This window comes from Mauremys reevesii, unplaced genomic scaffold, assembly GCF_016161935.1.
Source record: "Mauremys reevesii isolate NIE-2019 unplaced genomic scaffold, ASM1616193v1 Contig61, whole genome shotgun sequence".
Classification (NCBI taxonomy): domain Eukaryota; kingdom Metazoa; phylum Chordata; order Testudines; family Geoemydidae; genus Mauremys; species Mauremys reevesii.
Genome location: NW_024100875.1, coordinates 22,761 through 49,242, shown reverse-complemented (window position 1 = coordinate 49,242; position 26,482 = coordinate 22,761). Strand labels below are relative to the sequence as shown.

Genomic DNA, 26,482 nt, shown 5'->3' with positions numbered 1-26,482 from the left:
TGAGATCTGGTTTGCAACCAGTTCCAATCAGTGGGTGGCAAAAAGAAGGCACAAATCATTGTAAAGACAAGATTTTCTTTTTTTTTTAAATATGCCATTCTACACAAACAAATTTATCTTGTAGATTATTTTTGGACATAAAATTGCATATGTAATAGAATTCAAAACATAACACAAAAAGTAGGCTGTTCTACCTGAAGCAAAATAATACCCCCGCCCCCCAAACATCAACATTCATTCCTGGCTATATGCAGTACAAATATTTTAGGAACCTGTGACAAAAGACAATTTAAAAAAAAGTCAAAATCATAAAGCTTGTAAACGGATAATCTGAAATACATTTTATTTATGGAAAAATATCATCAAAATAGTACCACTATGGACTAAACTGCCTGAGTTTTCATTTCATTTGTGATCTTGAAGTAGAGACTTTAGCACAATAAGATCAATTTCAGTCACAACCAGTGCTATACAGCAACTGCATCCCGTAGAATTTTTTCTTCATTGGAATTTGTGTTGTGCTATCAAAAACTCTTGTGCTAATCCTTCAAACAAAGGGATATTGAGGCAATTCTTAAATCATTTGGCACAAAGTTATTTTGGCTGGGGCATAAATTTGAGTCTCAGTCATGATGAATAATGTAACATTCCACCTATCAAGTATTCATTTTGATTGAAGAATTTTCTTTATGTCGTTAACTTCCATCTGCAAAGAAAAATCTCATTAGGTGGTTTATTGGTGGGTCAAATTCAAGCATGGTGCCAGCAGCAAATTCAGTTGCATATTATCTAGGTGGGGAGGGGGGGCTTGAAAGTAGAGGAAACTCTGTTATCCCCTTATTATTCCTAGCAGCAAAAGCCTCATGCATCCAGGTGACTCTCATTCCTGCTAATGAGAATTGGAGATGGCTCCCTTCTTCCAGAGCCAGGCAAAGATAGTCACTGGAACATGTCACAAACTTACTCAGAGTCTTCTCCACTGAGTGGAGCAGCACTCCAAGCCTAAAGACTTCTCTTCACACAGAGCTTACACTGGTTTAGGTAAATCACTGCAACTTGTGTGCGTGTGGATTCTCATATCTATTTAAAACTGATAATATCAGTTCAGCTAGCAAGCTCAACCAATATAAGCAAGGTTAAACTGATATAAGAATGTCCACACACAAAAGTTATAAAATTGTTATAAAAAAATCACACCTTTAGTTAGATCAGAACAGCTCTGTATTTAGACCAGACTTAGCTCTGTCCTGAAGAACTGGAATCCAGAACTCTGAATGGTACTGATTGCTAGGCCAATACAAGAATTTCTATAAGAGGTTTATTAACCTTCGCTGAATTGGTTGTTAATTATTAAAAACGATGGCCTCTCACAGATCTGCCTATGCAGAAGAAATATTCAGAAGGTCCCAATTCTGCTATATTTACTCGTGTTGGACAGTATGTTATTAAGTAAGAGCAGCCCATTGAAATCATGTTTTGATTTTCCATCATGAGTATAAAAACTATACAGTGAACATATGCCACAAAATAAAAGTTAAAATATCAAATTAATGTTAAAACCTGGTTAATGACAAGTATGTCAATCCCCAAACCATGAAAAGCAGTTTCAAAGTCACTTTCTATATGAAACTGTATATTTGATGGTCCAAATAATGGCTCAGTTCTACTACATTTACTCATGTTGCCGGTGTCAAGTACTGCTCAAGTGGCTGATTCAATAGGATGACTCCAAGTAAGGTCATATTCAATGTTAAAGAAACGGAACCTGGTCTCTTAATGGAAATAATATATATATATTTTAAATTATACTTTTTTAGAACTATCAGATTGTGTGAAAGAGAAACAGCAGAATCTTGTTAGCTGAAATTAACTTTTCAAATAAAATAAGACCAATTCGTATTTAAAAAGTCAGTGGCAGACTGTAAATCACATTTTAAAACATAAATTATCTCGTCTACTTTATGAACAAATTAGATGATTAAAACTAAGAATTTTAAAAACAGATTTCACTTTTCACTAGCTAAACTGTTTACTTTTTTGTATTTCCTTCAGCTTAGACAATAAAAAATAGGCTATTCAGATTCCAGATAATTTTCATATTTTCATGCAATAACACAATGCAACAGCATATAGACTGCAAACACTGCAAGAGGAATATATATTTGTTTATATACATACATTCTGTTAATATAAAAAGAAATTCAAATATATTTATCTTAAGTTTTATAAGTGCTTGTTTGCCCTAAGTTTGAGGCTAAATTTGACCTGCCAGTATCCCTGTAAAGTTGTCTCCAACCACATAAGATTCAAGTACCTGTAATCGTAGACGGATCTTTTTTTCTTCATCCAATTCAGACAACAACTGTTTAATCTCTTTTCTATAAAAAAAGAATGAAAAAATTGCAAAGGTTCATATTATTAAAGTAAAGGTAATTATCTCTGAACCATTTCCCCACCAAACCAGTTACTGTATTTTCTCAATAATGATTTATCAAAGTATTTATATCCTTAAAATATTTTGCATTAGTTTCATTTAAAACACATAATAGACAGAAGTGACTTCATTTATGCTTTTGGAAAAAAGCTGTGTAGCAGCTGATCATTTTTGTTCAACTTACAAAAATAGGACTGTTTATAGCTAACAAAACAAAAACCCCAAAACCTAGTACTGCTAAGGAATAAGGTTTTCCATTGTAATAAAAGTCCTGTGTTTACAGGTTTAGTACTCTGGCCACCAAAATTTGCTCTGGCCAGTAACATCACCACTGAGTCAGTCCCCAATGACATTTTTTGTATACGACAATAGGAAATTTGGATTAGTCCGTTGGTAGGTTATAGAAACTGGTAACATAAGTGATCACACATTTAAACTGTTTTAAAGCTGTTTAATACAGCACTATTTAAACTGCATCTTAACTTAGAAAGTTAGATAATTCCCAAGTGTAGGTCACCAAAAAACGGCCTGTTGTCCAGGGGATGTAATGAAGGAAAAAGAAATGGTTTCTGACCTCTGAAAGGTAAGACCAGGATGTGATTATTTGGAGGAGGAAGTTTCACTATATCTTTCCCATAGAGAGATCCTCTCCTCTGCCCCAGGCCTGTGCTCTGAACATAATAAATCTTAGAGAGATAAGGCAGGTGAGGTAATATCTTTTATTGAACCAACTTCTGTTGGTGAGAGAGACAAGTTTTCAAGCTTATACAGAGCTTTTCTTCAGGTCTGGGAAAGGTACTCAGAATGTCACAGCTAAATATAAGGTGGGACCAACATGCTACAGCAACACTGCATGTAATAAATCTTGTCACACTCCTCTTTACTGCCTTGTCCCCCAAGCCAGAAACCAGTAGCTGGAGGCAGCTCCTGTTGGAATGTCAGGCCAGAGGGCTTGTGGGGCCAGTGGCTATGCAAGGCAGGTTGGGAATAGGTGTCAGCTGGCCCAAACTGGGCCACATTCACCTCGACAACCCCTACTTGACAGCCCTCCCCAGTGTTCTTATATTCCCCTACAGTCGCCTTCTTTATTTTGTCACATTCCTCTGCCACTACAGTGTCTTTAACGGTACTCCTACAATCCTCTTCCCCAAACCTCTACATTACCCTATCCCTTTACCATTTTTGGCCTGGCCACACATTGCAGACATCTTTTCTGTGGGCACCCTGGCTTCATTCCCACTGGGAACAATGGAAGATATCAGTGATATTCAGGAAGGGCAAAAATAATGAGAAAATCCCAGCTTCTGAGATTTGAACAGTTTAAACTCTCCCAATATCTCCCCCCTACCCCAGAATAAAAATAAATGTAAGACTCAGAATAACAACAGGAGAGTTTTCAACTCATTATTAATCACAATTCAGTTACAGTATTGCCAGACTCATGAGATCAAAAACCATGAGCCAGTTCCTAAAAAAGTAATGAAATTTATAAAATATCATCAGACCATGTTTTTTTTAGTCCGTCTTTTGACTTTTTACCTCCCTCTACTCTTCTGGTAATGTGTGTATGAAAATTTCAGGTTGAAAAGTCAACTTTAATGCATACATGCTTCTCCCTGGCTGCTCAAATGGAGATGCTGGCGGTACACAAATGTAATGAGAATTAGAATGGAGAAGATGCAAAATGGTTAAATATTTGTTTTATTTAGGCTAGTCCTAAGTGGCCTCTGTTAATGGTATCTCTTTATTAGGATGGATACCCCTTCAAAAGTATCCCTTCAAAAACGGAGAGAGGGAAGACTCCCAGGCTGGTGGGAAAGAGGGAGAGTACTTATGTTAATTTATTGTACACAGGTATAATATATGTACTCAGTGGAGAGCACTATAATGTGATAAATATAGCAGCAAAGAATCCTGTGGCACCTTATAGACTTAGTCTAATCTTATAGACTAAGATTGCATCCGAAGAAGTGGGTATTCACCCACGAAAGCTCATGCTGCAAAACGTCTGTTAGTCTATAAGGTGCCACAGGACTCTTTGCTGCTTTTACAGATCCAGACTAACACGGCTACCCCTCTGATATGTGATAAATATAAAATATGATGAAAAATCTAATTCACACGTATTTCAAAACATACAAGGCCTGTAAAATGGAGGTGGAAAATGAATAATGAACATCCAAGAAAGAGGAGGTTACTCATCTGTGCACTAACTGATGTTCTTTGAGATGAGTGTCCCTGTGGGTGCTCCACTGTAGGTGTTGGTGCACCCCTGCACCGTTGTTCAGAGATTTTTATAGCAGTACCCGTATCGGCTGTGCATGCACAGAGCCTGCCTCACATACCAGTCTTGTCTTAATAGTGTGCATGTGCGGCCAAACTCTTCAGTTCCTTCTCTACAACGGAGGCCGCCCCAGCTCTGAAGTAGAGGGGAGGAGAGTGGGGAGTGTTGCATCCACAGGGACACTCATTTCAAAGAATGTCAGTTACTGCACAGGAGAGTAACTTCTTCTTCCTCAAGAGGTGTCCCTGTGGGTGCACCACTGTAGGTGACTAAAAAGCAGTATCTCTCAAGGAGGTAGGGACTTCGGATCTGGAAGGAATACAGTAGATAGAACAGCTCTGCCCACATGCGTATCGGTGATGGGTCCTGTGTAAGAGCATAATATTTTGCAAACATATTTTCAAAAGTCCAAATGGCAGCTCTGGAAATGTCCTTAAGGGGGACGTTATGTAGAAAGGCCACTGAGGATCTGGTGGAGTGAGTCCTGATAAAAGTAGGAGAAGTCACGTTCTGTAGTTGATAACAGAGACAAATGCAACTTGTGATCCAATTGGAAAGTCTGTGATTAGAGATAAATGAGCCCTTAGAGCGTTCTGAAATGGGGATGAATAGCCTGTCAGAACACCTAAAGGTTTTAGTCCTGTCGAAGTAGAACAACAAAGTTCTGCGCATGTCCAAAGCGTGCATCGTAGATTGAAAGGAATTTGCATGTGGTTTTGGAAAAGGTAGGGAGATATATAGGCTCATTGATGTGGAAAGATGAGTGCACCTTTGGTAGAATTTCAGGGAGTAAGCATAGGGTGACTTTGTCCTTAAAAAATATGGTGTATGGCGGATCTGCCATGAGTGCTGCAATTTCTCCTGTGCGTCTCGCAGAGGCAATTGCTACCAGAAATGCAGTTTTCACAGAGAGATGTAGGAGGGAACATGTGGCTAATGGTTCAAATGGTTTTTGGGTTAGGCATATTAAGACTAAGGGAAGGTCCCAAGGTGGATTAGGCAGTTTGATGTCTGGGTATAGGGTATGGGTCCCGTAAGGAATCGCTTAGTAATGGGGTGAGCAAAGATAATCCTATCATCGATGGCATCATGGAACATTGTAACTGCGGCCAAGTGGACTTTGATGGGACTCAGGGAGAGTCCAGAGAGTTTAATCTCTAACAGATAGTTGAGGATTAGCGGAAGAGGCGCAGAAAAAAGGAGCGTTTTTTGTGACAGCCCACCAGTGTGTAAATCTTATCCAGTTATGAAGGCAGGTGGTGCATGTAGAATTTGTTGTGCTATGAAGGAGTACATTTCAGACCTGCTCCGAGCAAGTTCGCTTGGCATGACAGAGCCATGAAGGAGCCAAACCTTGAGGTGAAACATGATTAAATTGGGGTAGAGTAGTAGATCATGTTGTTGGGACAAGAGAGTCGGGTGGAGGGTAGTGGGATGGGTGCGGAAAACGACATCTTGGTAAGGAAAGGGGACCATGCCTGTCTGGGCCATATGGGGCTACCATTATTACCCTGGCTTGGTCTGTTAATATTTTTATCAATAATTTGTGTATGAGTGGTATCGGGGAAATGCATACATTAGGTCAGTGTTCCATGGGAACATGAAAGCATCCCCCGAGGAGTGTTTGCTTAGTCCCGCTCTGGAACAAAGTCTTGGGCATTTCTTGTTTGCTGCAGTTGTGAAAAGATTTGTAGCTGGGTATCCCCATGTGTGGAAAATGTCTAGTACTATATCCTCATTTACTTCCCATTTGTGGTCTATGAGAAATCTTCTGCTGAAGTTGTCGCAGTGGTATTGAGAGAGCCAGGTAAGTATGCAAATGATATTCAGACACTGTGTCTGAGACACCAGTTCCATTGTTTCATTGCTTCTGTACAAAGGGAGTGGGATTGCCCCTCCCCCTTGCCTGTTTACATAGAATATGAAGGCAATGTATCGCTCAGAGTTCTACATGTTGATGTGAAGGGACGTCTCGGCAGGAGACGAAAGCCCCATGGCAGTATATTGGGGCACGTGTACTCCCTATCCTGTAGGGGATGCGCCTGTAGTTATGACAACCAACAGGATTTCCTGTAGAAAGGGGATCCCAGAGCAAAGTTTGTGAGGCAATGTCCACCAGTGGAGGCAGTCCTTGATTCTGGGAGGTACATATAAAAGTTTGTTCAGACCATGGACATTTGTCTGTAGACAGTGGAATCCAGCTTTGGAAACACCTCATGAAGAGGTGAGCATTCCTGACTACAAAAGGAAGAGGCTATGTGGCCTCGGAGTTGTAGACAAGCTCGTGCAGCCACTTGTGGACTGTTGCACAGCTTGGGAACGAAAAGGTTGATGGTATGAAAAAGGTGGAGTGGGAGAGATGCTATTCTTTTGCGTGAGACGAAATGTGCTCCTATGAACTTCAGTTGTTGGGTGGGAGTGAGTTAAGATTTTCTTTGTACATTTGCAGGCCAAGAGCATGGAAACATTGGACTGAATGGCTTCTTGGAGGGTCCTGGCTTTGAAAAGGCAGTTGTCGCGGTAAGTAAAAATTATGATTCCCTGACTTCTGAGATGAGCTGTTATGACTGCGAGGAGTTTGGAAAAGACATGAGGCACTGTCTAGAGGCCAAAAGGTAGGATCCTGTACTGGTAGTGTTGTGAGCCCAGAACGAAGTGAATAAAACATCTGTGAGCAGGATGTATGGCCACAGGAACATAATTATCCTATGGGTCGAGGGCTGAAACCCAATCTCCCTGCTCCAGTGCTGGAATTATGGTTGCAAGAGTCACCATTTTTTAAAAAAATGTATTTAACGAATTTATTGAGGCATCTGAGGTCAAGAATGGGTCGCCATCCCCCAGTTCTCTTTTGTGTTAAAAAGTAATGGGAATAGAACCCTTTTCCTCTGTGTTGGTCAGGCGCTGATTCTACTGCTCCTAATTAGAGGAGGTGATGCACCTCTTGGTGGAACAGTTGTTGTGAGAGGGGTCCCTGAAAAGGGACAGGGTATGGCGGGGGGAGACAGAAAGGGAATGGGAACTGAAGTAGGGATGATGTATTCTATACCCTCAATCACACCTTCAAGTTTGCTTATTAGTGGGAGAGGGTTGACATGGAGCCGATGAATTGGTGCAGTGACACTGATATCTTGGTCACTGATGTTGTTGTTCATATGATCTATGACTTTGTTGGGTATACGTTGGGTGGCATGGATGTTGATAAGGTTGGTATCTATATTGTCTCCTCCTATTTGCAAGGGTTTGGATACCGAGAGACTGTAATGTTGCTCTCGAGTCCTTCCTGGAGTGAAGCACATTGTTGGTGTTATGGCAAATAGTTTTTCATCATCAAAAGGGAGATTTTCGATGGTATTCTGAACCTTGCGAGGAAAAGAAGACAATGAAAACCATGAAGCTCAACGCATCATGACTGCTGTAGCAGTGGACCTTGCAGCTGTATTAGCAACATCAAGCGCAGCTTGTACTGTGGTACAGGAGACAATTTGTCCCTCAGAGACTATGGCTTTAAACTGATGGGTTTTTGGTCATATTTTGCCAGAACGGCTGCATAATTAGAAATCTGGAATTGTAATGTGGGCAAAGCATACACTTTACGACCAAGCAAGTCCAGCCTTTTACTGTCTTTATCAGTTGGGGTAGACCTGGGAACTGGTGTTTGTTCTTTTGGTTATCTGCCTCTACTACCAATGAGTTTGGTGCTGGGTGAGTAAAAAGGAACTCAGACCCTTTGGAAGGAATACAATATTTCCCGTCAGCTCGCTTACAGGTAGATGTGCTAGTAACTGGTGTCTGTCATATGGTTTTGGCAGGATCCATAATGGCTGGATTTATAAGTAAGGCAATCCTGGATGTGGAGGAAGGTTGCAGGATGTCAGTCAACTCATGTTGGTTTTCAGAAACTTCCTCCAGATTAATTCTCAACTCGTTGGCGACTCTTTTGAAGAGGTCTTGAAATTTTAAGAAATCATCCAACAGAGTTGGTGGGGGAGGCAGTATAGCTTCATCCTGTGTTGATACGGGTTCCACAAGGGTTGGGGAAGCATGTGTAGCGTGTTCATTGAAGTGTGGATTAACAGCTTGTTGTTTTGTCTCATTTGTAGTTGTATGCACTGGTGGTGGCAAAGTGGCATTGTTTCTATTTTTGGCATCTTGGCGATCATAGTGGAATCACTTATATGGTGCCCATGGACCTCAGTATTGCCACTGACCGAGGAAGGGCATAGATGGTGCCATCCACGGGTTTGTATACCAGGGAGGGAGGTCTTTGATGAACAAAGACCTAGATTTTCTGTGACAAGTGGTGATTTGGCTCTGTGACTGGGAGAACTGGTAGGGTGAAAAGTCTCCCTGCACTATGGCTTCCTCATCACTAGAAAAGTGAGATACAGCCAGAGACAGCTGTCTAGACTGCATGCGAATGTCCGGAGAAAAATAGTTGTCAAGTAGTGGTGACTGTAGGTTAGGTGACACCTATAGGTCCGGTGAATGAATGAACTGCAGTGCCGGAGAGCCTGTGTGAGATAAACCCTCCATTAGGAGCGCCTGCGGCACTGTAGGGTCATTCAGCACCGATGTTCTCTGCACCATAGTGCTCAATGCATGTGCTGAGGTTGGAGATGCCGTGGAGGAAAGCGCAGCCGATGTCTGTTCCGGCAAGGTCATCTGTGCTGGCATCGTATCCATTGCAGTGCTGGACGGTGCCATAAGAGAGGCAGGCAACTTGAAGCCTCGGCACCGGGAGCTTGCACTGTCGACGCAGCCAGAGGCGGAATTAGTGCGATGCCAGGGGAACTGGTGCATCAAAGGAAGGTCTGCATAGAAGAAATAGATCTGCTCAGCGATCTTTTTGCTTCCAATGTTTGCCTTCTGGGTGAGGGAGGCAGGTGTTTTCTTTTTTTGTCCTTTTTGGAGGTGGGAGGGCTGTGGTTCACTGAGGAGCCCGTACATGGGTCAGAAGCAGGTACGAGTGACTTCTGCATAAGAATCATTTTCATTCGGAGTTCTCTGTCTTTACGTGCCCTGGATTTTAATTTGGAACATTTTTGAGGAATGTGGGACTCCCCCAGGCATTTTATACACTGGGAGTCACCATCCGAGATAGGGATGGCGTCCCTGCACGTAATTCACCGCTTAAATCCTGGGGAGCCCAGGCATATTAGCGTCGGCTGGAGGCTGAGAGAAACAAGGTTGGAATAAATTGTTGTTTTTTTTTAAAGGGATGAATTTATCTAGTAACTAGAGTGCTAAACTAAGGGGGAAAAGGATGTAGAATGGGTAAGAGAAAAAGTTTTAATGAGTCTGCTGTAGGTCCGACTCCGTCCAGGGACTGTAGAGTTCGGCTGTGCATGCACACTATTAAGACAAGACTGGTATGTGAGGCAGGCTCTGTGCATGTGTGGCCGATATGGGTACTGCTGTAAAAATCTCCGAACAATGGCACTGGGCGCACTGACACCTACAGTGGAGCACCCATAGGGACACCTCTCGAAGAAGAACACAAAGCACTCTCACTATGGATCAAGTTTTCTAATTATTTTTCAATATAGATTTATGTGAGCTGCAAAGATCTCTAGCTACATGAATATGTTTACAACATCAACCATCTTTTAGCGCTTTCTGTATTTCAGTGCAATAATGATACTTATAATCCCTAAGCATTATTTTTTAAATAATTCATTCACATTCAAAGTATTTAACAAATAATTTTAGACCATTCTTTCTTTGTGTAATTTCGCTAACTGTGTAACTATATACATTATCCTGTAGTTACAATAAATTATTTTAAAAAATCTCGTAATTGTCCAAATAGCTAAAAAAATTCATTTTTATTTTAATTGTTCTTCCTTCCCGGGACTTCTCCACTTCCTTAAACCCAGCAGCACACCCTAGCCTGCACCATCAGTTCAGTGCCCCCACTTCCATCAGTCCCCATTCCCACATTTCAGCCTCCCCCCCAGCCACACCACTGCTCCTCCTGGGGTCTTCACTCCCCTTTCCCAGGCCTGGGGGTATACAGCAGCATCCCTTCTCATCTCCCCTTTCCCACAGACTCTTCACTTCTCTCTGCCCCTTCCCTGCCCAGGTGCTGCAGGGGGATGCAGTGAGGAGCAGAGGCACCATGCTGGCAAGTGGGGCAGAAGGAATGGAGCCATGCTGGGCTGCTGTGCTCTTTGCTCCCTCCCCCTCCACCTCCCTCCCCTCCTGTGAGAACACTGCAAGCAGGATGGAGAGGCTCTGCTGGCTTATGGCAGGGCTGAACTTCATGGGGGCTGGAGTGTCTCACATCATGGTTAGATGGGCTCCAGACCCTCTCAAATCCCGTCACTTGTGACACAATCATTTGGAGGAGCAGCTTTCCGGGCAATTGTATTAACAATTTAACAACTACTGAAGAATTTTTGTATAAAAGCCCACTAGAAATGCTTCTCAGCTTTCAGATCAACATATTTGAGTCCTTTAAATGGCCACTGATATATTAGACAGTATAACCTCTATCCTTAACCTCTACAGTTCAGCTTTTTAAAAAGTCCAGGTAAACATGTACTTATATGATAAAACGACATAGCTCCAGAGAAGCTATTACAAACTATCAGATTGACTGTATCAGTGTTTTTTTTTTTCTCAACATCTATTTGTCTTCATGAAATCTTTTTGTCTTCATGAAGATCAAAGGAATTTCACACACAAACACATATTATATGGAAAAGATTGGTACGAAGCACAGTAAAGATGCTTCGAATGGATGGTGTGGTTTCTAATGCTTACTTTTGCTGGTCTTTCATTGTCTCAACGATAGTTCTTAGCTCCTTAACTTGTATCCTCAGCTCCTCCAAGGCTGCCGGACCTTGGCTTGAGAGCTCAGTCTTTGGCTTTCCTTCAGTACTGAACAAAGACGGGGAATTTGACCTATGGCCTGTTGTTCCCACAGTAACTGAATGAAGTGCAGGTGAGGATGAGGAGGATAATGATGCTTGTATATTACTCCCACTAGTCAAACCCCCTGGTTTTGGAGGCAATGAAGTTTTATTATCAGACACCTGTCAATAAAAAACAATGAATATTAAGTTGCCTGAATTGGAAGCACATCTCAGTATTAGGTATATTTTACTCTCCTGCCGTCGTGCTGATGGGTTTGGTTGGAACCTTTACATGCTTGAATATGGCACAATGGATATGATACTCCACTGTTATTCAAATCTGTCTTTCTGAACACTCACAATATTAAGCTTGAGCCTGCCAGGGACCCTCAGCCCAGCCCATCATTGACTGAGGGCTGGCCTACACAAAAATTTTATACCAATTTAGAGTGGTACAATCCCTGTTGTGGGCAGGTTTCAACAGTTTAAAAGTGCTTCTACATAATTTTTACAGGAATAAACTATATATGTCTGTTTCTAAACCGATTTAGTGAAAGGGGTACAAAAACTACATGTGGACAAGCCCTTGGCAGATAAGACAAAGAGTGGAAGAGGAAACAGAAGTACAGGCACAACGTGTCTCAAAAGGTGGTAGAGGTAATAGAACCCATGTCTCCTGTCTCCCAGTTTGATATCCACCAGACCATGCTAGGGTTTTTGTTTTTTTCCTCTAGAAGTGTGCTTCATACATTTAGGATCCAGAGAACTAGAATCAGAACAAAACAAATGTTTAAGTTAAATGAAATTTGGTGCCTAAAACCTTGACAATAGTCCTCCACAGCTCCCTTGTGAAGTTTAGCTAGAACAGTAAGATAGTTTAGAGCAGTAAATACAGATGTCTATATTCATTATTAACATGGTTCCATTTTCTCTAGATTACAGTGACAATATATTATCAATATGACATGTTCTACACTAACGACTGTTCACCCACCCAGTACCATTTAAAGTTTTGGTACCAATATTTAAAATCATAAATGGTTTGGAACTCAATTATCTCATCCTCTTCTCCCTTTCAGATTTAATTCTAGTGGTTTGATGGCTTTTGCTCTTGAGTTCTAGATATCCATAAGCTATTCCCAATAGGGATTCATAACCTCTGGAACTGGTTTCCAATGAGTCAGCAATTGCCAGAGTTTGACAGTCTAAAGGACATGGTGCCAGATTTACCTCTTTGGTTGGGCTTTTGACTGACTGGAGTACCATAGCTGAGGCAGATAATAGGGTCATTTGCGTTGATGAAACCTTGATTGAGGTCAATATTTAATAATCATAAATAATACATTGTATTTCTATAAGATTTTTCCTCTGAGGCTCTCAAAGCAAAGATAAAATGTTACACATATAGACAACACGTCTAATATGTAAGCAGAAAGGAAAATGAAGTGAAGAGAGATTTAGTAACTTTTCTAACTTCAAACAGAACTCAGATCTTTAATTATTAAGGCCAGGTCTACACTAGAAACTTTTGTGGTATAGTAATGTTGCTTAGGGATATGATTTTAGCAACCTTTTTATACTAGCAAAAGTGCTAGAATAGATGCAGTAATACCGACAAAAGTGTTGCTAGTACAGCTTATTTTGCTCAGGGAGTTGATATAAGATATATTGGGGGACACACTTTTTTGCCAGTATAAAAGGTGTCTACAGTGGGAGGATTTGTCCATCTAGCTATACTTAGCTGTAAGGGCAAACCTTTTCTAGCGTAGACTAGGCCTACATCTTGTGTTTCACTGTAGGACAATCCTTAAGTATTACAGTATATGTATTTTTTAAAACTAACTACCCTGAGGTGCTCAGTTACTGAGATGACAATGTACATGAGGATAAGTTAGCAGATGCAGAGTAATCAAAACAGTCTGATTAACTTACTTGTGATATTGTAACAGTCTTTGTTTTCTTTGACACTTCAGTTGCTTTATGTATAATGGACACATGTTCTTCCTTTTCCTCTTCAGGGCTTGGTGAGTCAAAGAAATCAGGACTTGAAAGGGAGGACTAGATAGGCAAAACAGTAAAACCAGATATTTTCATTCTAGACTACTTTTAAAAGAAGAAAATTACATAGCAAATAATATCAAAAGTTATACAAGACAACTTATAATTCAAAAGGAAGGTTCTGTTTTAATTAATACCTTGTTTTAAAGGGTGGCAAATGAAAAAATCAGTATTGAAATGAGAAATGCGTAATGGCTATATTGCAATTTAGGGGCACTCTTTGTTCAGAAGAGGGTGCACAGCGCCTTCCTGCCCCCCAGAAGAATTTTTGTTTAATGAGGCAGAATTTCCCTGAGGTTAATAAGGTGTGTATGCTGCTGTTCCACCACACTGGGAGAGGGTGCATTTGGCTTGGTCAGGTGCAGGCCTCACTCTACTACTTTTGGAGAGGTTAGTGCTGCTATCTGTACACAACACCTGCATTCCAAAGCCATGTTGTGTCTCGCTTCTGTGTAGGAGAACGAAGAGGGGAAAATCCATCGCATCCTTTGCCCCCTGACCTCGCACACTTTGCGTCTTGCACAGAGTCAACCACAAACTGGCTCTTAGATTTATTTTAAGTAATGTAACCTTCCGTTTTTGTTCTCTTTTATTTCCACGATAAGCCATTCACCTTCCCTTCACTTTATTTTTCCAGCATATGAACATGAGACATTAGTGTTAGCCATAGCACACTCTCATTTAGACATCCCGACATGCAAAAACAAAAAATGAAAATTATACAAAAGATTGAGCATTTGTGCATTATCAAATCTTTTGTTTTTTTTTAAAATAGCAAAATGATATTGGTCACATACCAGGAAGCTGGGCACAATTTGAGCTATGTAACAGATTCAGAGAAGTTTGAAAAAGATAGCTTTACTCCCTCTCAATGGTATTTTAACAGATGAAAGGGAGATCTATTATGTGGAGCTTGTAGTCTGGACTATGTCTTCATACATTAAGGGCTGGATAAATGCAGGGCCTATAGAGGCAGCAAAATTATAGAGCTAGATATTGATATATCATTTATAGCATCTTCAATTGGCAGTCATGTTCCTTCACACTTCCTGGAAAGCAGCAGCCAATCAGAGCAGCTCAGCAGACCCCCCGCACCCTCTCCTCTCAGGAACCTGGCCTATTCTCACAGGAAGGGAGGGATGCCCTTGCTCACAGGAGGAGAGGAAGAAACATAAAGAGCTCTGCAGCATTGGGCAGCTTCACTCGCTCTTCCACTGCACCCCCAGCCCCCACTCCCAAGCAGGGATGGCTTTTCTGTTCCTCCCTCTCTGACCCTGTAACTCCTGACCAGGGAAGAGGGAGGGAGGTGAAGAACCCTGCTGGGAAGGGGGAGAGGGGACTCTGCTGCAGCCCTCTCTGGCCTGGAAAAGGGGGATGAAGAACCCCAGTAGGAGCAGAGGTGAGGCTGGGGAGGAGGCACAGCTGACGGGGTTGGTGCTAGAGGGCAGAACTGATAGGGAGTTGGGCAGTAGACGGCCCAGTAGGAGCAGAGGTGAGGCTGGGGAGGAGGCACAGCCGACGGGGGGTGCTAGAGGGCAGTATTGATGGGGGCACTAGATGTATGTTGTAGCTGTGTTAGTCCCAGGATATTAGAGAGAGACTGTGAGTAAGGCAAATCTTTTATTGGACCAACTTCTATGGGTGAGAGAGACAAGGTTTGGAGCTGACACAGAGCTCTTCTTCAGGTCACTAGGTGGCAGAACTGATGGGTTCTGTGCAGATGCACTTCAGTTTATTTTCCCTCTATTGACGGTCATGGCATGTATTTAATGTAGAAACTTTTCATTTACATTTAAACACATTAGAGCTACAATCCGCTGATACATTTCTACTTACAGTGGTACACTTTTAATCAGGAGCTTACTCAGATAGTTCGTTATACAACATCTGAGTAAGTAATTGACATACTTTCATGTGATTACATGCTGCACAGAAGTTTAAAAAAAGATAGTGCAAGTGTCAAAATTCAGACAATAAGGAAAAGAAAGTTAGATGTTCCTTCATTCCTAGTGAGTTTAATTTATAATTTTAATTTCAGTTTCAATAGAATTAATATAAATAGCATGCTGTGTTAATAGCATTACAGTGAATCTAAATAATTATTTGCTTGAAAGATTTTGTTGCACTGTTGCCTACTGGCTCACTCAACCTTTTATTTTGAGATTAGTAAATACAATTGGGCACACCACTCTTGAAAGGTTGTGAGCCCTGGCCAGTGGCAGTTTCACTACAGAGCAAACATCTGAAGAGCCCTTTGGCCCACCAAGATTTGGACTTTGCCTTATCTGGCTCATCAGACAATGTAACTGAATATCATTGCTATAGGTAATTAGGTAATTAAAGCCTTACTACTAGTGATGGCCCCAAATTAAAATGGTTTTGTTCATTTTAACTTTAATTCAGCTTTACCATATCACATATGGTAAAAAAAGAAAACTGAAATAACCAAGGTAATTTAACAACTGATTCTTTGGCATTGGACAGAGGTGGTGGTAAAACAATGACGGAAAGAAACTGAATATGCAAAGAGGGACTCCCAAAACTATAACAGACCTGGACCCCTATCAAAATTAATCTGGCCCTGATACACATCTGGGTCCTTTGGGTCATTGGTTGTTGGATGAAAGTAAACACAAATACATTATTTAGAGCTAACTGCAGCTAGTGGGTTGCTTGGTAACAGAATTGAACAGGATGTATGAATAGTGGATAGGTTGTCTTTTTATCATTGTGAGTACTTGCATGGGTACATGATAAGTGAGGGAAGGCCTGTTATTAGGAAATCATTACATTACATTATTATACATTACATTATTATATTATAACTGGAAACAATTCATGTGTAGCTACTGAAATTCTTCCTTTCCCCTTCTTCAATCCCTTCAATTCCATCTTTTCCTGTCTTTAATTTTCATTTCTTCATTTTCTTTAATTGTTGTTGCTCCTGAACTTATCTGGCTGTGACCTATACCAGTCACATGTTTAGTATCTGGAGATGTCAGGAAGTGTCTTTTGGGTTTTCAGATCTATTAAATAGTGACCCCGGGCACAACCAACAGGTCATTTAGATTCCTTCATCTGAGACAAACTGTTTATTGGGTGTAACTTGTTGAACAAGAGTTTCCTAAAAGTCATAGTTGATGTGCAAGTGATGTATAAGACATGGAGTTTTATGTCAATTGCCCTTTCTATTTCTTTCTTGTGGGAAAAAAAAAGATGAAATTTGAGTTTCTCACAGTAACTATGAGTCAAGAATAACAGCTCTTATAGAAGAGGCAGAAAAGTATGAGAGAAAAACATGCAAACATCTTACAGGTGCCTGGATAATAAAATTGAAAAGTATGACTTAATATGCAGAAAAACTGCAACTGGCATGTTATTACAGCAACATATATAGAGTGTGTGTGTCAGTTATGAGTAGGCCATACCTTAACAAGAGGCTTATACAAAGACATTCCCCTTAGTCTGTGAAAAATCTCCATTTTCCAGGGATGCATATGTTTGCAAAGAGGAAGGGTGAGGGACTTCAGTATATTTATTTGATTTACCATTTAAATAAAAATGCTTTTGTAATCATAACAATCAAGAAAGAAGGCAATACCATTTGGCAAAGAAACAGCACATTAAGTTCACTTTGCTAGAAATGTTGATACTTTGTTCCTGTAAAAACATAATGTGTTTATTGCCAATATAGCACAGAATTCAACTTGTATAATTTGACAGTGGGGCAGTTTTGAAAACCCCCTAAAAAGACCGAGGAATATTGTCCTTGGGGAAACTTTTAAAAAGTACTTGACAGCTAAAGTGGAATCTGGTCTATTCCAAAAACTTTTAAGAAGTATTTTTATGAGCCCCACTCACGCTTGGTGGGGATGATCTAGCAGTATCCAGAGAGTGGGTGAAACTCTTTCTTAGACAGGGAATGTTCTTAAACGTATATTCAAAATTATGGCATACTCTTAAAAAGGGGCTCCCTGAGAGGCACCTCCAGCACCTCATTCGTATGTGTGATGCAGCTGCCCAAGCATAAATGAAAGGATTGAATAACACGGATACTTACCAAGAAAAAAAAATTCAGAAAGTAATTTGAAAAAAAAAGGAAGAAAAAATGAACATACAGATGTGAGTGACTGGGATGGAGGTCGTCTGCCAGTAGCTTTTGGTCTGGTTGTAGTTGGATGATTGAGCTTCTCAGCAACTGGTACTACAGAGTCAAAACCTTCCAGATCTTAAAAACAAAGATTACATTGAGTCAATTCTGAGAATCATTCTCTAAGAGAAACAATACAAACTTATATTAAAGGCAAAACAAAATTCCTGCCTTTGGTAAATCTCAAAGAAATTAAGTCCCCATTACATCATGTTGCTTCTTTTATTTTTTTATAATTTAGCTGCCCCTGTGTAACTAAAAAAAATCTAGGGCAGCTGAAATGTAGGTACTTGTAACTTCTGTCATGCACGCTTGTTCTTTTGGCTCAGTTATAATCAGGCATGGAAAGAGTATAGGAGCCTTTTTTGCCTAGCAGTGCAATTACAGCTGAAGGACAAAACTCTGGCTCACTCATGTGAAACAGAAAATGCAGCTGCAAAATTACCTTGTTACTGCTAGAGCGGCTAATTATTTTTCTATGAATAATTTGAGGCAGAAAATAGTATGCACATTCTTCCAACGTTTGTATCACCAATTATAGACTTGCACTACAGCATTTGATAATGATCACTAACTGACACCTATTATAACAATGAAAAGAAAATACCTCAGTAGACTCCTAAAACTCTACAGGGCCCAGGGTAAGTAGATTCAAAGAATAGGAACCTGGCTTGGCTTTATGTGACATGAAACATATTGATGGAGTGTTTACTGAATCCAGCCACATGCTAGTACTGAAGGGATATGACATCTGAAGGAATATTACTGCTCTTGAACACATTTGAATCATCTGATTCAATATCATTCGTCTGTTTTGTTTCATAAACAAATATTGTTTCAGCCACCTCAACTTAAGATATTCTACTGCATTTGTGTATGAGATAGATATATCACCCCTCCGGTCCCCCTGTTTTATCAAATTACTGGAATATGTGATTCAAGAATAAGCTCGATTAAAAAAATGCATTGGCTGCGAACCAAAAGCTACAAATCCTTCATAAAATATATATACCAAAGAGTTAAATGGGACTTTATTCAGACCTGGTAAAAGGAGCAATTAATCTTCTGCAGATCAAGCTATGTTGATAGAATACACAAGGGTAATCTCCTTAAAGTGACAGGTAATAGAAAATAAAGACCCATTATATGGATAAACTGTAGCACATTAAGTAGGAGAGCCAAACTGATTTCAGGTACTTAGAGGATTTGGTGGCTGGGAGTTAAATGGGATCTAGATTTTAAACTGTGTATCTCTGAGGCACTAATATCCTGCAGAATCCCTAAGGAAGGTATGTACACTACTTTCAATAACCCTCTTATGGTCTAAAGGTTATTCACCTCTGAATTTTACAACATTTTAGGAATAACTCTTTCTACACACAACAAATAACTGCCCGTCCTCTAATGAATATGCCTTTAGTGCATCTTTTGATGGTTCTTCTAACCTACATCTTAGCCTTGCCACTGTGGCATGTTACACATTCTGCCACTCAGGATCGGACAGTCTAAAGTTACAAGTTCATCTTTGCAAAGGTCAGGTGATGCAATGGGCCACTGTAGAAGAGCATGGATTAAACTTTAAAAGTCCAGCCAGCCAACATATATCTGAAACCTATCCTTTGCCTGCTAGTGCTGCTTTTTGTTTGGGTGTAATTTATTTTCTCTGGAAATCTTAGTTCAAATGTGCCATCTGATTTTCAGTAATCCCCCACTTCTATCCAGTTTTCCAGCTGAAGTGAATAAGGGATGATGAGGTTAAATGACTTGCCTAAGATCACACAGTTAATGAGTTGCCCAACTTGAATTAAAACCCATGACATTTGTTTTAACCACTATTTACAACACTGCCCTAAGTTTTAAAGATGGGGAATAAAGGTAAATTCTGACCCTCTTGACTCCCATCTCTTCCACCACTGAACCAAGAAAACACACCGACAGCTTCACTGTTCTCTGTCTTGTGACTTTTGTCCAAAACGCCACTGTTCTCTCCTTTTTTCTTATAAAAGATAATTTCATACTACAGGTAATTGGAGTAGGATGGAAAGCAACCAATGAAAAAGGAGGACATTAGTGCTGGTTAGTATATAAAAGGATTACATTTGATGAAGTCAGCTCTCTCCATTTTTTAAGTGTAGTATTGCTGATCCTACTCATGAATTATTATCAGATGTATGTTTCTAGATTTGATCAGAGTAATCAAACATTCACATTTCGTTCATTTTAATGTAAAAACATATGGGTCAAATTCAGCAACTGAATGAATGTGTCACTGAAGTCAGTAAGAGCTGTGAGCATCTGAATGAAAAAGACTATTAAGAAAATTGGATGGGCTTTATAATAGTTTTGTCCATAATAATATAATAGTTTTGTTCTGTGAAAAGGTTCTATTAACAAGAAATAGATGGAAGGGTTTTAGCAATAGCCCAGTTTTTCAGGTTTCTGAATCTACAGCTGGTCTCTAGAAAAATAGTTCAAAACAACCTATATGAGAAATACAGACTATAACAGAGAAATACAGAAGAGAGCACAGGGTGGAAAGATTTAACTTCTCTTATATGTTGCCAAACTGGTGAGATTGCAAAAACCCAACTGACACTATAAATAAAATCCTATTAAAGTATAAGTCAGAGCCCAAAGAGAAGGACCCTTACTTGTACAAGTCTAAATAGCAAACTCATTTATAGAACTCCCTTGCCCTTTTTTTGATCTTCTTATTTAGACTTTTTGTATCTCTTTCAAATCCTTCCCTTTCCAAGGTGATCAGCACTTCAGAGTCAGACCCTAAAGTACTATTCACACACAGAGAGAACAAATTATATTAATAATTGATTACATTGGTACAAGAAAAACAAAGACTTCAGTTGCTCAAACTAAAGCCAGGTCTCAGTGGTAGCAGAGTTGGTGTATGAATGCACAGTGTAGAAATGCTGTACAGTTAGGGTCAATTTCTTATTTACACGGCTTATTTTTCTGATTATTCTTGCCAATGATATATGATGCTACAGTGTTTTTTCCCAATGTTCTTAGCTAGGTTTCCTCTTTACGAGATATATATTGTACACACATTATATAGGGGTGTGCAGAAATGACAGCATTAAATGCTAATGCAGGCATGTGATTATAAAACAGAATTTATAGATAGCTAAGGAAGATTATATTTGGGGGTTTTACGTCAGAGTACAGTACACCTCCCTGGTTCTGGGAAACGTGGGATGCCATAACAGAAAAAGGAAGCAGTGACTGTATCCAAAGTCTTGCTAATTGGGCTGCAGGCTATTCAGCAGCCCGTGGAAGCAAACAATCAAATTCTTCTCACAAGAAGCCCCTCCCTTCTCTAGTCTGACACCAACCAAGATCAGGGCAGTAGGCTTCACTTAAGACTCAGATGAAATCTTCAAATTCCTTAACTGAAAACTCGCTAATAACTATTATAAAGATAAATAACTGCACCAACATTAATGTTTCACTACTGAGGATAGTAATGCATTAGACTCAGTGAGACACAGGAAGAAAGACCAGAACAGAATAGTCCCTTAGTGTATGTGATAAAGCAGGCCCGCCTGGAGTGCCCTCCTGCAGCAGGCTGTAGCATGACACATGCACCTGCCTCAGTTTCCCTCTCTCAAATTCCTCAGAAATAGTCTAAACAGTCTTTTTGAGTACAGTTGGCCCTTGTGGGGTTAACTGATGATAAAAGAAAGCCCCGGGAACATAAACCATAACAAAATAAGTCAAAACACCCAGTCCTACATCCATAGTCCAGACACAATATTAAGTAGAGCCCTAGTGTCCCACCCCAGCTCTCTGGTGTGGTTCTGGTGTCCCTCACCACAGGTCACTCACAACCTTCAACCCTCCATTGCCCTCCACCTGCAGCTTTCTGGCTCAGAGAGCCAATAGGCCTCACACAGCCGTCTCCTGCTCTCAGCCTTCAGGTCTTTCCCACCTTCTCTCTGGCCATGGCTTTCTGCCTCATGAAGGTGAGCAAGCTAGCACCTCCACTGGCTCCCTAGCCCTTTCAGAGTCCTGGCTCAGGCTCTGGCAGAGTGACCAACTAGCCACCGCACCGACTCCTGACTTCAGCCCTTTTCAGCCAGCTGGCACTAGCTCTTGAAGCAGGCCAGCCCCACCACTGGCTTTCTGATAATCCCTCCCTCTCACCAGGGAGGGCCTGCAGAGAGCCCTCTGCTCTCTACAGCTTTCCCAATACAATGCCTCCAGTCTCCAAACTTCCAGGTCTCTCTTAAACTGGGTCTCAACTCCCCCTCCCCCACTTTCTCCCTGACCCTTTATAGCCCGAGGTGCTTCCCCACTCTCTTAATTGGCCAAACTGGGAGCACCTGCTCTGACACCAGCCCTGTTTCATTTACAGGGCCAGCCACCCTGTGGCAGTGTACTAATGCAGCACAATCTTCTTTAAAGTGTTCTGCTTGCTGTCCTAGCATAGTTGGTTAGAATGAAAAAAACACTCAGCTGTGCAAGAAATATTCTCAGGTAAATTGGCATGGAAATCAATAGTAGTTTTCCCATTACAATATTTTCTAAGGAGTGTGTGCATGTAAAAATGTTATTGTTTTCAAAACAGATCCAGGTGAAAAAAATTAAGATATAAGTTTTTAGCCTGCAAGGGATTTTTTTCCTCAGAAAGAAAAAAAAAAGTCATTAAGCAATTTTACAATTGCTGAGTTGACAAGAAATAGGTGAGGGTTTTAAGCTTGTTTCATAAGTTTTTTTGTTTTTTTGTTTTTCTTCTTCTTTTGGATTCAGCTCTTTGGTGCTTTGGAAGAAACAGGCAAAGTGATTTCACCTTGAAAATTAATAATGACAAGTGATCGATAGTAGAATCCATATTTTTATAGTATCATGAATACTGAAATCTTGAAAGAAAATAAACATGAAAAGTCCATATATGGTGGATGAGATAGAGATTAATGAAATCTGTTGTATGTTAGTTAATGCAAATACAGTAAATACAGTTTAATTTAAAAAAATAAAGAACCTAAGTATTGTTAAGGACTCTGAGAAAACTAAGATTATTATCTATGTATTTCTATACAACAGGCCAGATTATCCAACCCTTTACTCATCCTGAGTAGTACTTGCTCTGGAAAGGAGTCCCGCATTGGTTTCTTAGCATGCGTCAGAGTAGCAGACACTGATCCATATTGAAAAAATGCAAACTGACTCCATTTGAACTCCAGTTCAGATCTGATTCATTCAATTTTATCAGGAAGGATTCCTGTTTCTAAATCTACTGCATTTAGAATAACATGGATTGTATGTGAGACTTCTGCCAACTCAGTCTCTTGCTTTTGGTACAAAGGATTTGGATACAAAAGGCTCCATTAGACAGTAATTAGATGACTTTATTTTCTAAAGTAAATAGCTCTTTTCAGATTTTATCTTGAATCCTGGATAACTGAAAACTGAATGCTGAAAGTTGCCGTATGGTACCCTGCAAAGCTCTGGGTCAGTGCTTTCATCAAGTTTTTACTTTTAAAGATGCAAAGCAAGTATTTAGAGGTCAAGAAAACTGAGCTAAGCTAGAAGAAATGGGTATGTTGCTTTTAGACAACTGGACACACATGGAGAGTGGTTTACATTTCTGTTTTACCACATTTTCCTTGCTCTGTATGGCTAGGGAGTTAATGAATTATTTCATGGGCTATTATTATCTCCCTGCTTACAATATTTACAATTTAAAGCTATGGTTATGGGTAATCCTCAGTTAGCTAACATAAGTATTACAGCTTAATGCACCACGCAATTCTATTAATTCTGGCTGCTTCGTATAACTTCGTTAGAATGAATATGTATAGCATTGTCTTGGGGGATGCCAACCGAAGGCGGATTTCTCTTTTCATTATAACTCTCATTTTGCCCTCAGCATCTGGTATTCAATGAAGTACTTTTTCCAAGTTTTACAGATTGCCAAGGAACAAAGGGGTTTAGTTATTTGCCTGAAGTCACAAAATGAGCTAATGGCTTACCTGGGATTTAAACACAGGACTACCTGTTTCATAACTCTTTCTTCAAGGGTTCTCTAACTTTTTACATAGTGTGAACCATATCTTATGAGGGAAATCATTTCATTGCCACTTCCCCTCCCTTCCACAATCACACTGATCATCTCCCCTCCCATTTATGAACGTATATCAGCACTGTGGCAACTAGATATTCATTATGAGGAAAACAGCTTATAAGTGTATTTTTAACTGTCTTAATGCAATTTAGCATGTGGGGAAAAAAGGAGAAGAGCTGGCAGCATGTGCCAGTCAGCTCTCCATCACTCGCTAGCAGGTGTTCCTCAGACCATAATTTGAGAACTACTGATTTACTATATTTCAAGATCAGATCTCCCCATAGCTCTGAAAAAAGAGCTTTCTTCTGTTACCTTATAGAATATCTCTTAATTAATCTCATGCCAGTGATACATTTTTCAACAGCAATCAATGAGTACTTAGGTGTCTTTTGTTAGTAATATTAGAGATAGCTAATATCCTACAGAGCAAAGGGTATAAAAAGACAGGATAAACATTGAAACAGATTGTGTTCTCTTAGATGCATGCATGAACTGTGCGCAGTGTTGCCAACTCTCATGATTTTGTCATGAGTATCATGATAATGATGGTTTTCCTTAAAGCCCCAGCTCCTGGAGTCAAGTGGATTTGTGATTATTTTAGCCTTCATTCTTAAAGTAAAAGTAAGTTTCTAGCCCTTGTTGCTGTGGAGAAGGCGTCAAAATGTGACTCCCAGTGAAGGCTCAAAAAGCAGAAGGCATATTAAAAAAACCCAACCAAATGTATCATTTGTAAATAATCTCATGGATTTTAAAGCCAATCTCATGATTTTTGGTGAGCGTGACTCATGATTTTTGAACATTTGGGGTTGGCAATACTGTTTACGTGCAGTCCATTATTTGCTGGGAGGTACAGAGACTACTATTTTGTGTGGATTATTGTGTGATTCTGCTCTATATATTTTAACAGTATTTACTGGCAGACTACAGTTTAAATGACATAGTTCAAATCCATAAGACTTTCAGAATTAGAGCTTTATCCTTTAAATTACCAAATCTGCTAACAGTTTTATTTTGTCAATCTACTAGCCCTCAAAAATTATCATGATTATAAAATAGATCATATTTTTGAGAGCTAGTAGACTGATGTTTATTGATCCAGGATCTAGGAACTATGGGTGGAATTTTTAAGAAAAAATGCCTTACCTTGTACTGGTCCTTTGCCATATATACAAGGTGTGAATTTAAACCACTATAGTTATACCAGTATAACTTCCCTGGTGACACTCTTATTCCAGTTGTGGTGGTTTGGGAGACCTGTCTATGTACACTGTGTGAATTCTGTTTGATGCTATGGCCCCTCTGTATGTTTATGCCCATATGGCTGACTTTGCTGTATTCTTGCATCATATTTCTTGTGGTAAGGAGAGGGGGACTGGTGCCAGGGTGTCTGCTTCTGAATGGGACAATCATTGAGGACCATCAACAACTGAATACCTACCCTAACAGAACAATGGGGTTGTTCCAACCAAGGTGAAAAACTAGTTCTTTCCACCTTATGTGCAGAATGGAAGGAAAATAAGAGCAAAGAACCAAGATATTAGCGCTGGCTTTAAAAACCACAGAGAGTGGTAGGGTGAGAAATGCAAAGGGAGCTTGGGCAGGAGTGGAAGGAGTCTCTGATTTCAGAAGAGAAGCTTGAGCAGAACGAGTGAGGTCCAGGAGAGGGGACGTGAAACTCTGAAAAAACACTGACCAAATCTCTAAGAATGCTTAAGAGTACCGAGGAAATTGATGCACAGAATTGCCCACAGGGTATCTTAGTTTGCATTGACCTGTATATATCTCTTGTGCTGTGTAAAGTAAAGAGTGAATGATTTAGAAATCCAAAGTCAAGGGCAGACCTACACTTATCACGCTGAATTGGCGCAGCTGCACTGATGCAGCTGCATTGCTGTAGTGCTGTAATGAAGAGGCTCTACGCCAACAGAAGAGAGCTCTTCCACTGGTGTAGTTAATCCACCTCCCCAAGAGCGGGTAGCTGTGTCAATGGAAGAAGCTCTCCCACCAACATAGTGCTGTTTATGCAGGGAGTTAGGTTGGTATGACTATGTTGCTCAGCGGTGTGGATATTTCACACCCCTGAGCAACTTAGTTATATGGGTATAAGTCTGTAGTGTAGACCTGGCCTAAGACAATCAAGGGTTAAATTATAAACTAGAATGCCCATGAGGATTGAGCTCTGGGAAAAGGGTGTGCTTGAGCTCCTGGGAACTGTTGGAAGACCAGGGTGGCTGGACCATAGTGTCCCACTTCCAAGAAGGGGAACAGACAGAGTCCAAGCCCCAGGAGGTCTGTAACACGATATAAGAGTGCCTTTTTCTGCTTTAGCTTATGTTGGTTTGGAATTGGTTTAAACTCAGATGAAGCAGGCCACTTTTATTTTGGAATAAGAGTATCCACAGATGAAATTATATACATTATACTGGTATAACTGGAAATATTTCCCATGCAGGCAAACCCTTAGTGACTTAGGTACATGAGTCTACTGAAAGTCAATGAGTGTTTTTGACAACCTCACTTTATATATTCTACTTCAGACGCGATAATAGTTCAAAGATGTTACTAAATGGTCCTTCTATTGTGTAATATGCAATGATGCCACAATGAAATGTAT

General features: G+C 40.2%; 1 protein-coding gene across 1 annotated transcript in view; it reads right to left on the bottom strand.

The window, feature by feature from the left end:
- Positions 1-540: 540 nt before the first annotated feature.
- Positions 541-26,482, bottom strand: part of LOC120394495 (SH3 domain-containing kinase-binding protein 1-like) — a gene marked incomplete at its 5' end in the record, with an annotated part of 47,611 nt that continues 21,669 nt past the window's right edge. The window contains 5 exon segments of the mRNA XM_039518720.1: positions 541-706; positions 2,315-2,378; positions 11,487-11,758; positions 13,511-13,636; positions 17,755-17,864. Of these exon segments, the coding sequence (XP_039374654.1) occupies positions 665-706; positions 2,315-2,378; positions 11,487-11,758; positions 13,511-13,636; positions 17,755-17,864 (614 nt within the window).